The sequence below is a fragment of the Alosa pseudoharengus genome, unplaced genomic scaffold (genome assembly GCF_046254945.1).
Source record: "Alosa pseudoharengus isolate Yale_2024_CS ecotype anadromous, Long Island Sound unplaced genomic scaffold, YU_APseudo_1.1 YU_APseudo_1.1_scf_21, whole genome shotgun sequence".
Lineage (NCBI taxonomy): Eukaryota > Metazoa > Chordata > Actinopteri > Clupeiformes > Clupeidae > Alosa > Alosa pseudoharengus.
Window position 1 is genome coordinate 12,867,068 of NW_027468674.1, and position 14,308 is coordinate 12,881,375.

Below are 14,308 nucleotides of genomic sequence, written 5' to 3' on the forward strand. Positions count from 1 at the left end.
CGACGAGAGAGAGGGTGAAAAATCTCCTAAGGAGCCGAGCGATGTTGAGCAGTACTCTTTTTACACGGCCGCTCCAACTCTTTCACGACTCTCTCTCGAGCCCCGCTCCAGAGCCATGATCAGCGGCGCGCCCGTGGCTAAGCTCCGATAAAGCCGCTGCGGCGTTCACCCAGACGTTTCACCCAGACGTTTCACCCAGCCCTGCTGTCAAACACAGCGGGTCTACCAGCTGGGATGGCTTCTCCACCTCCGCAACTTGTATAACCTGATACGCAAACTGACTCCGACAGACTGCGGGTGAAATCCACTGGTGTGTGACGACGCGTCGATATTGTCACCGGTTCTTTGCGTATACTCTAGTCCTACGCTAGGTTGTGTGTGCGCGTGTGTGTGTGTGTGTGTGTGTGTGTGTGTGTGTGTGTGTGTGTGTGTGTGAGTGTGTGTGTGTGTGCGTGTGTGTGTTGGGGGCGTGGAGGTGTGCCCGTGAGGAGAGCTGTGTGTAGCCACTAGTGTTCCAGTTCTCTTCCCTTGAACAGCTGCACACTGCTGATACGAGGCAGAAACACATGCTCTCTCAGTCCCACTGCACGCACAGCGACCAGCGAGAACACACAGCACACCCAACAGTGTGTGTGTGTGTGTGTGTGTGTGTGTGTGTGTGTGTGTGTGTGTGTGTGTGTGTGTGTGTGTGTGTGTGTGTGTGTGCTTGCATGTGTGTGTGTGCGTGCATGTGTGTATGTGTGTGGGAGGGTGTGTGCGTGCGTGTACAGTATGTGTGTTTGTGTGTGTGTGTGTGTGTGTGTGTGTGTGTGTGTGTGTGTGTGTGTGCATGCGTGTATGTGTGTGTGTGTGTGTGTGTGTGTGTGTGTGCGTGTGTGTATGTTTGTGTGTGTGTCTGTGTGTGTGTGTCTGTGTGTGTGTGTGTGTTTGTGTGAGCTAGAGAAAGACTGAGGGGTGGGTGGGGGGGGGGTGATAAACGACTCTGGAGCTAGGCTTGGGTAGAGCGGACCACCGCAATCAAGGCGGAGCTGAATTAACGGTATTAAGCACCACTACCCGCCAACACCCCCCAGCCCCCGCACCCAACCCTCCTCAACCCCTCTTCCAGCCAGGCTGTCTGAAATGAATAGCGTTCCTGTCCACACAAAAAAAGCAGAGGCCTGGGGGGAAATCGCCTGTTCTATCACTCGCTCTTCTACTTAATTGGGTTCATCAAGAAGAGTGGTGGGGGAAGAGCAAGACAAAATCCACTGTTGTCAGGGGCGACAAAGAAAAAAAAAAACAAAGCGCCTCAATGCCCCCCCCCCCGCCACACACACACACACACACACCTCATCACAAATGAGCTGAAGAGATGAGTTTTCTGTAATAGACAATTTATGCGTCGATTGATCAAGACATGACAGTCTCGTCCCAAACTTTAATAGAAGGTCTTTTTTTTTTTTTTTAGAATTTCCTTTTTCTTTTCTTTTTTTGTTGAGGGGAGTAAACAAAACTGTGAGTTAATAACTGACAGAGAGGAGATGAAAAGAAGCAATCAGAGAAGCACGGCTAGGACAGGAGATGAGACTGCTAATGGTGAGGAAAAACAGGGAGCGACGGAGAGAGAGAGAGAGAGAGAGAGAGAGAGAGAGAGAGAGAGAGGATCAGAGGAAACGAGTGTGAAGAATCAGAGGAGGATGACGAGGGGTCTGATGACGAAGAGCGGCAAGAGAGAGAGAGAGAAAAAACACTTGAAGAAAATGATTTTCTCAGACTTTTGACAGACAGCTGCGGGCGACGTGCCTCTGCTCTGTCCTAGTGAATACTGAATAGCAGAATGCTACAAAAACACACCTGACGTGGTCCAGGCACCAAGGGCCGAAGAAGACCAAAATGAAATGGGTTAAGCGAGCCATCCCCCTCTCCCTCTGTCTGTTCTCCCTTAGTCAAATCAGATCATATATGATGTGGCATGCACCTCTCTCTCTCTCTCCATCTCTCCCTCCCTCTCTCCCTCCATCTCCACCTCTCTCTCCATCTCTCTCTCCTTCTCCTGCTCTCCCTCTCTCTCCACCTCTCTCACTATCTCTTTCTCCTTTTCTCACTCCCTCTCCACCTCACTGTCCTTCTCTCCCTCCCCCATCCACCCCTCTCTCTCCATCCACCCCTCTCTCTCCCTCTCTCTCCATCTCTCCCTCCTTCTCCATCTTTCTCTCCTTGTGCCCTTCTCTTGCTCTCCCTCCCTCGCCACCTCACTGTCTATCTCTCCCTCCCTTTCAACCTCTCTATCCCTTCTCTCCACCTCTCTCCATCTTTCTCCTTCTCTCCCTCCATCTCCACCTCACTGTCCATCTCTCTCCCCCTCTCTCTCCATCTCTCCCTCCCTCTTCATCTCTATCTCTCCATCTCTCCCTCCTTCTCCATCTCTATCTCTCCCTCTCTCTCCATCTCTCTCTCCCTCTCTCTCCATCTCTCCCTCTCCACCTCAATCTGCATCTCTCCTTCTCCTGCTCTCTCCCTCTCCCCATATCTCCAGGGACCATGGTGTGCGATCATCTCCACATCTCAAACAATCAATGCAGCTTGCCGCTCTGGCTTCCCTCCAAGCACACATGATGAATCGGCGGTGGCCCTGTTGACGTATGGAAATGCATCCAGCTAGAGCGTTTAATATATGGGATTTAGGAAGCGCTTTAAAAAAAATTGGCCCGCAGTTGTGTTTTCTGATCGGGGGGTTAGAAGCTGCAGTAGGTTTGAGGCAGGAGGGAGTGTATTTTCTCCACAAGTCTGGTACTGACAAGACTCAGAGACATAGAGGGGTGGGGGGGGGATGCTGGGGGGGGGGGGGGGGGTGATGGAAGGCAGATCTGAGAGAGAGCTCAAGAGCTCTGGGAAATTCAAGCTGTCAAAATGGATACCGGCCAAACAGGGAGTGATACGTGGAGGCTGTGTGCGTGTGGATCTGTCTTTGTGTGTCTGTGTGTGGGGGTGTATGTGTGTGTGTGTCTGAGTGTGTGGTGAGCATGTGGATCTGTCTTTGTGTATGTCTATGTGTGGGGATGTGCGTGTCTGAGTGTGTGTGTGTTTGTGTGAACATGTGTGTGTGTGTGCGTGGATGTGTATCAAGTGAGGCACACATTTGTGAGGGCACTGTGTTTGGATATTGCTTCAATCATTTCTCGAAAAGAGGCACTGTTTATCCCAGCCTAGAATAACACATCAGACGGCGCGCGCAAAATTGAGTTCAACCCCCGAGTCTCGTATTTCAGCAAAACGCACCGACTGATTGCTATACCGAGGAAAATGATCTCCTCAAGTACAGGTTACGTATGGTAATAACTTCACTAGACGATACCTTACCATGAACACACAATCAGTGCCAAGCCTGCAACACACTTCCAAATGACTTTGTCCAGTCAGTGAAATGCTCGAAACTTTCAAAGAGATGCGCCTTCTGAAAAGGCAATCACTCCAGATCATGATGGTCTTCATCCAATTTTTCCATCCATCTAATTGTGCAGTGTCCTCTGTGTTTGAGCCTCCGTCTGTAGGCAATGTGTAACCCCCATGAACCTTTTTAATTGTACAGTGTCCTTGAGCGAAAAATTATATTTACTTAAAAATAAATAAAATGTATTATTATTATTATTATTATTATTATTATTATTATTATCAGAGTTTTTATTGACCGGTGGTCAGCTTAAAGGAATTATCCGGAGTAAAATGCACTTTAGATCTTTAGTTTTTTTTTTTTTTTTTAAACGGCGACGAAATTGTGAATATCCAGAGCGTGTTACAACACACTCAGCAATAAGACTCCTACAGCAAAGATGGCAACATTTCCGGAAAGGTACTGGCTTGATGAAATTCATTCTGGACTCTCTATTCGACCACATAAAGACCTCGGGATACTTCGGTTTGGCTTTAGGGACCCTCTACTCACTACCACGTAAGTGTTATGTTGTTTGGAACTGTAGAAGAGGTATAAAAATAGCGTTTTGTAGCGGCGAAATTGAAATGCCCTGCTCACTTCCAGGCTACGAGTTGTGTGACTGAAAACGGTACAATGAACTTTCTCAAAACACATCCGAATGACATGATTTTGATGTCAACTCAACGTATGTACCCCCAATCATCCGTAAATCGATCTAAAGTGCATTTTACTCCGGATAATTCCTTTAAATCGGCTCACTTTCCTGGCGTCCTGCTCCACCAGCTCTACATGAGTTTAGTTGGGTGGGGGTGGGGTGGAGGTGAGAGGTGGCGTGTGAAAACGGCGCTGGAGGAGAAAAATGTGTGTGTGTGTGTGTATGTGTGTGTGTATGTGTATGTGTGTGTGTGTTTGTGTGTGTGTGTGTGTGTGTGTGTGTGTGTGTGTGTGTGTGTATGTGTATGTGTGTGTGTGTTTGTGTGTGTGTGTGTGTGTGTGTGTGTGTGTGTGTGTGTGTGTGTGTGTGTGTGTGTGTGTGTGTGTGTGTGTGTGTGTGTTCACTCAGAGCACAGGCGTGGCAAGTCCTCGGATGCCGGCATTCAGCCGTCGCCACGGGAGCGCTCATTCTCTCACAGCCCATAATCCATTTCCTCCGCACAATGAATATTTGATACGCCTCTACACATACATACACACACACACAAACACACACACCGCTGAGCTTTACCAACACAGCTGGGACTGTGAGTGTGTGTGTGTGTGTGTGGGTGGGTGGGTAGGTGTGTACTTGTGTGAGCCAAGAACAGTGAAAGGTGACAAAATGGCAATATGACCGGATTTGAATTTGTGTACTAGCCAATTCCACCTACTCTAACACGGTAGTCGCATGCACACAGACACTAGGACATTCACAATCCCACCAATGACTACACTGGAAACACACACATGAATGCATCAGCTCGTTAATTTGCTGTGTCATCAAGCTCTCAGTATTCCATTCCACTTCATGGTTACTCTTCTGGTGTTTTTTTTGTTCTATACTGCTTGTCAGTATTATGCCAGTCATTGTATGTGGCATGCTGGGTAGTGTAGTTCAAATGAACATATGGGTTGACTCTCTTGAAAGGGTCTATATGCAGATGACCCGTTATGACCAGGGCTATGTTGATGATGATGTTGAGCAGTATGCAACCTCAGCACCTTTCATCTTCAAGGTTGCACCTACACGCACACGTACGCACCTGTGGCCTGAATAACGATAACGAGAGGAGAGGTCACTCCATCCCTCTCTCTTTCTTTCCTCTGATATCTCTCTATCCTTCCATCTCTCTCACTCTCTTGTTGTCTTTATCTCTCTCTTTCTCTCCATTCATACTTCTCTTTCCCTCCATCGCCATAAGGCTTTGCCTCTTCCTCCTCTATCACGTTCCATCTTCCTGTCTTTCTTTCACTCTCTTCTTTCCTGTCTCTCATTTGCGTTCTCGGCACACACACCTTGGTCTGCAGAAGGGAGAAATGAACGAAGAGGCACATTAAAAAAAAAAAAATCTAAAGTCGACCTACTTTCATCATCTGATGTATTGTATGCCTTCTGGCAAAGGCAGTTTTTTTTTCTGATAATATTTTCATTCGAAAGGGGAACTGTGTTGAGCTCTAAAGCACCAATCGCTCAATCTTGGCAGCCACAGCTTCCAAGCTTTTCCATCTCCCTCTCCCCTTCTCTCTCCCTCTCCCCTTCCATCTCCCTCTCCCCTTCTCTCTCCCTCTCCCCTTCTCTCTTTGTCTACCTTTCTTGGTCCCTCTCTTTCTCCCTAAACTCTCTCTCTCCCCTCCTCCCTATGTCTCTCTTTCTTCTCTCTCCCTCTCTCTTTCCCTGTCCCTCCATCTTTCTCACCCCCCCTCTCTCTCCCTCTCTCTTTCCCTGTCCCTCCATCTTTCTCTCTCGCTCTCTCCCCCTCTCTCTCTCTCTCTCCCTCTCTCTTTCCCTGTCCCTCCATCTTTCTCTTTCTCTCTCTCTCTCTCTCTCCTCAGGCTATGCCCCACCCGTCGGATTGGCTGGGCTCGTCTGGGCTGGGCTGTTTATCTGCCTCCACGCCATCACATCAAAGCCTCTCCGAGTCATTAGCACTTAGCCGCGCCGCTGTTGGGGGAATATCAGACCTTTAGCTCCGTATGAGCACGGGAATGAGAAAATAAATAGGGAGAAAAAGGGGAAGTGATCTGATCTGAACAGCTGGAGCAAGGACCCACCCAGCCTGCTGGTGTACACACCTTGGCATTAGTATAGAAAGCAAAATGTTAGCTTACATCTTGATGTTAGAACCCAAAATGTCAGCACACACTTTGGTGTTAGAATTCAATATTCCAACAAACCTTGTGAGTTCATCTTGCAGTTATATTCAAGACCAGTAAGGTTCATCTTGGTGCTGAAAACCAAACGTCTAACACACAGCTTGGTACAGTTCACTTCCTTCAATTCAATTCAGTTACAAATATGTGTTAAGGCATTTCACACCAGCCTGGATTTGAATTTGAACTGCAAGTAGTGTACATATATCTTGGCTTTTCTGCTGTGCCATCCAACGACTGATTGATGACTCAATTAAACACAAAATATCTCCTCAAATACACATGTCCACATGGTCTTGATTTGGGCAGTTGAAACCTTAAGGAGAACACTCAGTCGGTACCCAATGACGTTATCTGCTGACCTAGGTCTCTACGTCTACTGTCTGAGCACAAACAAGACATGGAGCTTCAGTCATAGGTCAGGCAGTTGCCGCATGGGACAAAACATGTCTGGAAACAGTCCACTGGACATGCGGGCACGAAATGTGTCCCTGACAATGAGAGTTAACAAGACTATGAATAACAGTTTTATTCGCAAGACCCATCCCAAATGCTTGCATGATGAGTGAGAAGATGAACACCAACTTGTGCTATTGTATGGCTTCTGCCTATCAGTTTATTTCCTCAGTAAAACCCACCACAAAAAACCCTACACATTTCTCACTTCCTTTAGCCAGAGATTCAACCCTCAGTTCAATCCTCAATTCAATCCTCCTTCAGTGCTTTGGCTGCAGATGCATTTGATTGGTTCACAAATTTCAATGCTTGCTGAAGTCCTTCCAACATTAAGTCCACATTTCCCAATGGCTGCTCTAAAACATGCCTGGCTTTGAGACAACTATTCCATTCGATTAAAATGGTGAGCATTCTTTGATTTGTCTAAAATGGTGAGTACTGTGAAAAGCCAGAGCGTCTGCTCTTGCTCCTGAATCTGTATTTGAATCTGTATAAAGGTAGCTCTTTTTGTTAAGATCTTGTCTTTTAGTTGTTCAGTGTGTAAACCACTCCAGCTTCATCCTTTGTCTAAAACCCTGAAAGAATTTTGAGGACTTTGGGCTGTCTCAGGAAAGAGCCATCAGGTTTTGCTGATAAAGCCTTGTAAAACCTTAATACCAAGTCTCAGGCTAAAGGGGACACTAATTTTCCAGCTCTTGTGGTAACCCTTTACAATACTGATAACCTATTACAGTAAAAACCTATTATCCCAATGAAGGAGCTGTTTTGTGAAAGTGGATCTGGGAGACTCCTTTTCTGGAGTGTAAAGTTGAAAACAAACGAGAGCTTACCTGTATTCTGCACGGCATTCAGGTAGCTGTCATCACCAATCACCTGTGGGCGAGATAGAGTGAGAGAGAGAAAGAGAAAGACACACAGTTCAGTGTTTGACAGTATTAGCTGGTGAATTTGCCGTGAAGAAGGAGACAAGCCTGCCTTGTTGGGTTGTCCCAACAGCCAACCCCCCCCCCCCCTTCTCTGCAGAGAATGGAGAAGGTTTTATCACGGAGATGTGACACACATTTAAACAGTGGCACTTCCACACGTCCCCCCCCCCTCTCACTCTCTGTGTTCTCTCTCTCTCTCTCTCTCTCTGTTCTCTCTCTCTCTCCTGCTGCCTCCTGTCTACTCCCACGCTCCTCCATGCCAGCGGAAGCCGAACGCGATGGCGTCGACGCGCTGCTGACAGGAGCATTACTCGAGAACACAGATAAAAATCCACTCCTATCTCGTCCTCGCATCAGACCGTTCATTCCCACCTCCTGATGATTATTGTTCTCCTCCGTTTCCACTTCCACCGCCTCCTAGGACCTGGAGAACCTCTTAGAACCGTGCCTGGGGATCAGATGGGGGTGAGAGGGGTGGGGTGGAGTGGGGTGGGCTAGGTTGGGGTGGGAGGGTGATTGAAGAGGTACAATCCTCAGTGCCATCTGCCAAATAGATCTCCCTCACTGACACTCCTCCTTCTTCAAATCAGAGTCCCTCAAGCGAAGGAGTAAGGAGGTGCAGAGAGGAGAGTGGGAGTGAGTGAGGAAAACAAACACACACACACACACACAAACACACACATGCACGCACACACACACATCACACACTACCATACACATGCATGCACACGCACACACACACACACACACACGCACACACACACACATACACAGACAAACACACACACACACACATGCACGCACAAACATACACACGCACACACACACACACACACACACACGCACACACACACAGGAATAGCCGTGGCCTGTGTTTCCCCACATTCACATCCACATCCAAGGAAATGATGGCCTCGAAATAGCCACGAACTGGCCCAGAACTGGTTCATATGTGAGCCGGATTCGTGCCGGATCAGCACAACACAGCCAGCCAGAATCCCTCTGGGGAGTGGGTGCACGGCAGGATGTTCTTCGCCTCTCTCTCTACGTCACCTTGGGCTCACCTCATCTGCCTGAAGTTATCTTTTGTTTTTTTCAGGAAAGACCTCATTACCATATACGCCACCTCATTTGGAGTGTGCGATTGAGTTTGACCTTGGTCTGGGCCCTGGTGGGACCGAGCCAAGATTTTTGCCCTGACTAAGAGCCTGATCACGCCAGCCGATGCCATTAAAAAACAGTTTGACTTGCCCAGTGCAGTGCATTGAAGGCTGTAAAACAATCGCCCTCTCATTTGCATCTCATACCACACACACACACACACACACACACACGAAGTCTATAAGCCTGTGGTCCCCATCTGGGGGGGCGTGTGGATACCCAACAGGATGTAGGTACCCGTACGACACCCGAACTCTGGCCTGGATGTGGCCCAGATGCCAGCCTAGAGGGGCATGTTCTGAGAAAATTGGCATGAGTTGAGTTCATTAAGGTACACATGCAGAAACTTACTCAGGAGACGCTGCCGCCGCAGCGAGACGAAGGCTAATCGTGTTATGCACAGATAACAAGCTCCCGTTATGAGCTTTTGCTATTTGTGCTGTTGTTGACATACCCTGGCCGGTTAAATTCTTAATTGAATCTGTCAATCTGGGCATACGGGAACAGCTGGGACAGACAGCGTCCAGGAACCACGCGTTTGAAGCAGTGTGATTGCTTTCCAAATGAAGGAAAAAGAGACAGCTCACCTTGAGAGACGGCTATTTTTGAGCAAATGCGTTAGGAGTTCTAGCATTCGCCAGATGTACAGTGAGGACGCGTAATTGCTTTTCCGCAAAAAGGGGTAATTCATAGAAATTACAGTGCTTAACATGTCCCTCTCATCACTACCCAGAGTGCAGCCATCACCATAATGTGCGGACTTACAGCTCTGTACACTGACAGTTCTTGGAGTGCATCTAGGCTGATGGAAGAGGAGGACAAGGGCAGAATTGCCTGCTAGCAGTCCCAAAAGGGAACAAGAAAATTACAAAATGGCAGCAGAATGAAGGGTGTCTTCTTAGAAAAATCGCTCTTATGTCTGTCAGTTCTGTCTGTCAGAGAATCATAGAATGCTCTCGAGACTTTCAGATTTCAGCGGTGGTGTCGGTCCTAGAGGCTGTGCCACGGCCAAAGCAGTGCACGTCTCTCTCTCTCTGTATCATTAGAGAGTGAATGGATGGAGTCTGCGAAAGATGCAAGGGTGAGATTTTGTACACAACACATGTGCGAGTACTATCATTCGAACAAATGAAGGGGAAATCTCAATCTTCTTCACCTCTGCAGGTAGCATCCTTCTTGTTATCTCTTCCCCTAGTTTCCCTCCTTCCCAGCTGTTTTGCACAGTTGCTCGCTGCAGCTGGGAGAGGCAGTTGGAACGTGCAGATGAACCACAACTTCAGCAGATGAATGGTGTATGATATCCCATTGATTGCCTCTATCAAGAGGGCTGTTTGGTACTACTGTGGCCTCTACTGAGTACCGTTCAGCAGGGTGGACTGTGGTGTCTGATTGACAGACTGAGCGAGGCTGAGTCTCTCTACAGTAAAATGGCTTGTGTGTTATTCAACATCCTTTTTTTCCAGTGTGGCATCAAAAGAAAATATGTGGATGTCTAGGTTGGTAAATTGTGGTATTAAGAGGAAGAAAAAAAGACACCTGCAGTTGCTTAAGAAGAATAGATGTTGATTATGTGCTAATAACATTATTAGCCTACAATGTTTTTGTCTTTTACCTGCACTGTAGTATACCTATAGAGGTATTTTAAACGTTCACATATTTGCACTTAATACATTTAGTAATGACCTATTAGCCTACCTATTACGCTAACCTACATCCTACATCAATATGTGTGCCAGGTCAATTCTGTCAGTTTTGTCAGCTATTCTTTTGTTCACAAGCCATGTGCTCCAATGCAAGACAAAATGGTAGGAGAGTTTTAGAGGAACTGCACGAATAGGTAGACAAGTGCGTTCTATCAGAACTGATTAAATTTGCCCGAATTAAGAAAGGGCAGCGAACAAGGACCGCCGCTTTTCACTGAAGTGAAGGTGATCACCGGAGCGTCGGTTCCCACCTATAGCACTGTGCGAGGGGGGATGTGCCGTTCACTGAATCCATTTTTACGGGTGGTAGCATAAAGCATTGAGCTCATTCAACAATAAAAATGAAATACGAATTCCCTGACTTGAAAACCAGTCAATGTTAGGTTAGGATTTTCTTGCATATAAAATAGTACAGTGAGTAGCCTACATTTACACTGAAAAAAAACAAAAAAAACAATACACGTTCAGTCCCTAACGACAAAATAGCCTATAGCATCTGAGAATTGTGGATGTCATGATCACCCTGGAGAAATGGAATCGTGTTTGAAACATGCCTTAATTGAGAGCGCAAAGAGACAGCCTACCTCTGCGAGAGCCGGGAGACAGGCGCTGCAACACACGGCAATCAAAGCGAACATTTCCCACACTTTTGCATCCATCCCTATCTCTCTGTGTAGGTCAGTGTCATTGCCCGTGGTCGCAGAAGACTTGTCCCATCTCTTTGAGAACTCCGCGTCGGAGGATATTAAAAAGGGTGTTGACAGAGTAGCACGAGAATGGGCACTATTACAAGGCTTGTAATCGGTGTCAATACTGGAGGGGTGCGGTTGAATGTCCTGTTAGATTCCGGAGATGAGGCACGGCACGGCGTGGCAAGGTAACTGCCGCGCGTAACAGTCCGGGTGGGCGCTGCTTCCACGCTGTGCCGCAGGTTAATATTTGATGTCTGATCGCTGATGGACGGAAGTGTCATACATACACACCCCTTCAGGCAGCGTGCGGGCGCGCCTGCTCCCTGTTCGGCGCACGCCTCTCCTTGTACAGAAATCTAATTGTGTATTGTGAATTGCGCCAGCCAGCCAACAAAACAGGGCGTCGCTACTGCGTCGCTGCGGATTTAACACGAGGAATCAGGTCTCACATATATTTCACTCTGACATAACTTAATAAAACATAAATGAATTTGAATATATATACAGTTTTTACAGTTAATATGTGTCTACCCGAGGTTACATGACATGGGTAATAACAAACAAAGAATAAAGGAATTTCTATAAGGAGTGGGTAAGGTGTACACTTTTTAGAATGATTGTCGCCAAATAAGTGTTAGGTTCAATAAAGGCTATTCTACATGCAAAATCAACTGATTTTAGCTAATAATGTGTGAAATTCTTTCTGAGATTACTGGACACTTTTTTATTTAAAAAAATGTGGTGTGTAGAATGAATGTTGGAAAATATAAGGTTCATTTTTAATGAAAAAGAAAATAATCAACATTTGTTTCACAATTTTGTCTTGTGAATCCACAAACACAGCCTACGCTCTGTTACATGAGCTGCCACAAAGAATCTTTTTGATTCCAGAAACAATAGATGTACAATGCAAACACATTGGCAACACAAGTTTTGTTTTGTTTAGTTTTGTTTACTCTCTTGGAGTTAAAGGTCCACCGCTGATCTGAGTTTTCTAAGATATTTCAGCTCAAATCTTTTTTGAAAATGTTGAGGACTGAAGTGGAGGTAGTTGGCAAATCCTTGGCTATGACAATACAATAGAAGGCTGAGAATGAAACAGAAATATCATACACACACGTACAAACACACACGTACACAGAGAGAGAGAGAGAGAGAGAGAGAGAGAGAGACACACACACACACACAGAGAGAGAGAGAGAGACACACAGAGAGACACACACATACACACACACACACACACACACACACAGACACACATGTACGCACACACACGCACTCACTCACACACACACACTCACACACACACAGAGAGACACACAAGTACAGACACACACACACACACTCACTCTCTCTCACACACACACACACACACATAGAGAAGGGGTGGGGGTAGTGGAGAGATTTGTTGAACAAGGATATGACAGACTGTTAAATATGATGATTTTCTTTCATAAACACTACAGGCAACAAGCTACACCAAACATCCAGAGTGATGAGTTGTCCTTAATTGCAGTAAATATGCTGCACAAGCCTTGCTCAGATTCACTGCATTGGGTATCAAATGATGCCCAGCTGGTAAACCCAGAGAGAGGGAGAGAGAGAGATTTAATTTCAGAGAGATTTCAGAGACAAATGTTTCATTATTCATTGAGATTTACTGACTGAAATAAATATTGATGCCATTTTCCTCATATCATGGTATTGAAAGCATTGACATCAGAATTCATGTCTTATGGTTTGCACATCATCATCATATCATGGTATTGAGAGTACTGAAATCAGAATTCATGTCTTATGGTGTGCACAGTCATGAGAACTTTATGTCCTCACAATCTTTTCTAGATTATCAAGTGTGGTCCACGTAAACTGGGATGACCAGTGATATCTCTCGGCTATGCTGAAGAATGCTTAAACCCTGACTGTTTACTTTTCTAGTTAGAGTAGCTGGTGAGTCCTTATGTGAAGGCATGCTATCTCTCCTTTGATATGCGTCACTGAAAATGAAACTCTAGTCCTGATTATCCCTACCATTTCCTGACTAGATCTGTGGTATTAATTGGCTGTGGTATATTTGGTTTTACATCCAAATCAAAGTGCACTTACAAAAATCAAACGATCAAACTCATTACCACCAACTTTAAGATTTGTGTTCGTAGCAGATACTTTGGCCTGAACTTTCTCAAGCGGTTACATTTTCATAACTGATTTTACATACGATTTTGAACATTTCAGAAAAATGACAACCCAATCCAACAACCCCCCCCCCCCTCCCCCATTCAAGATCTTTTCTTTTTTTTTCTTTTTTTCAATGAGCCATTTTCAAATTAAATACTCTTTGGTACAGTTGCCCCTTCAGCCGATCTCCCCAGGGACATGGCAGCAAGGGAGGCCTCTGTTAATTTATTAAAGTATGCAGGCTTCGCGTCATTAGTTTCACTCTCTAATGGTGGCCGACAAGAGGGAAGGGAATGACTTTGAACAGACCAGGCTACTGAAGAGGATGGCGCCGCTGGTACAATGCTTTCCATATCGATAGAGGTTGAATCAGTATATGTCGCCTTTAGGGGTCTGAATATAGCCCTGATAGTATAGTGGTCTGGTCTCTGGAGGCGTATGTGTGTGTGTCTGTTAATGTGTCAGTCTTAGTCTCTTTGCATGCATATGTGATTAACTTGTGCAAATGTGTGTTTGAAACGACACACAACAGCCAGCTCTACTGCATATTTGGCCTGCCAGATGTGCAGGGCTACAGGCTGGGTTTCTACTCAAACTGTGCGACTTTGGCTCCATATACAACTCAGGCCAGTAGAGAAGACCTTAACAGTGTCCAGTGGACGTGTTTGGCAGGGATGAGGCACTGCAGAGTGGTCGAAAACTCATTTTGTGTCTGCTGATCGCTTCAACTCCCCCATAATCTCCCATTCCGGCTGTAGCCAGACAGACAGCAGCTCCTTCACTCTGTGTCCATGTTTGAAAATAAACATGGGAGTGAACAGCTCCTGGGCCCTAATTTAAATGGCAGGCAAAGTACAAACTCTATTTAATCAGCAAAGTTGTTGTGCATGAACTATAGTTGCTGTGTGGCTTGTGGAAGTTTTGATCTGA

General features: G+C 46.2%; 1 protein-coding gene across 1 annotated transcript in view; it reads right to left on the reverse strand.

Annotated features, from left to right (window-relative positions):
* The window catches only part of LOC143138432 (neurotrypsin), a 39,991-nt gene extending 28,643 nt beyond the window's left edge, over positions 1–11,348 (reverse strand). Inside the window, exons 1-2 of the mRNA XM_076298901.1 lie at positions 11,093–11,348; positions 7,549–7,591 (exon numbers count right to left, since the gene is read on the reverse strand). Of these exons, the coding sequence (XP_076155016.1) occupies positions 7,549–7,591; positions 11,093–11,167 (118 nt within the window). The 5' untranslated portion in view covers positions 11,168–11,348. The remainder of the gene's footprint in view (positions 1–7,548; positions 7,592–11,092) is intronic.
* Between the last annotated feature and the right edge of the window lie 2,960 nt (positions 11,349–14,308).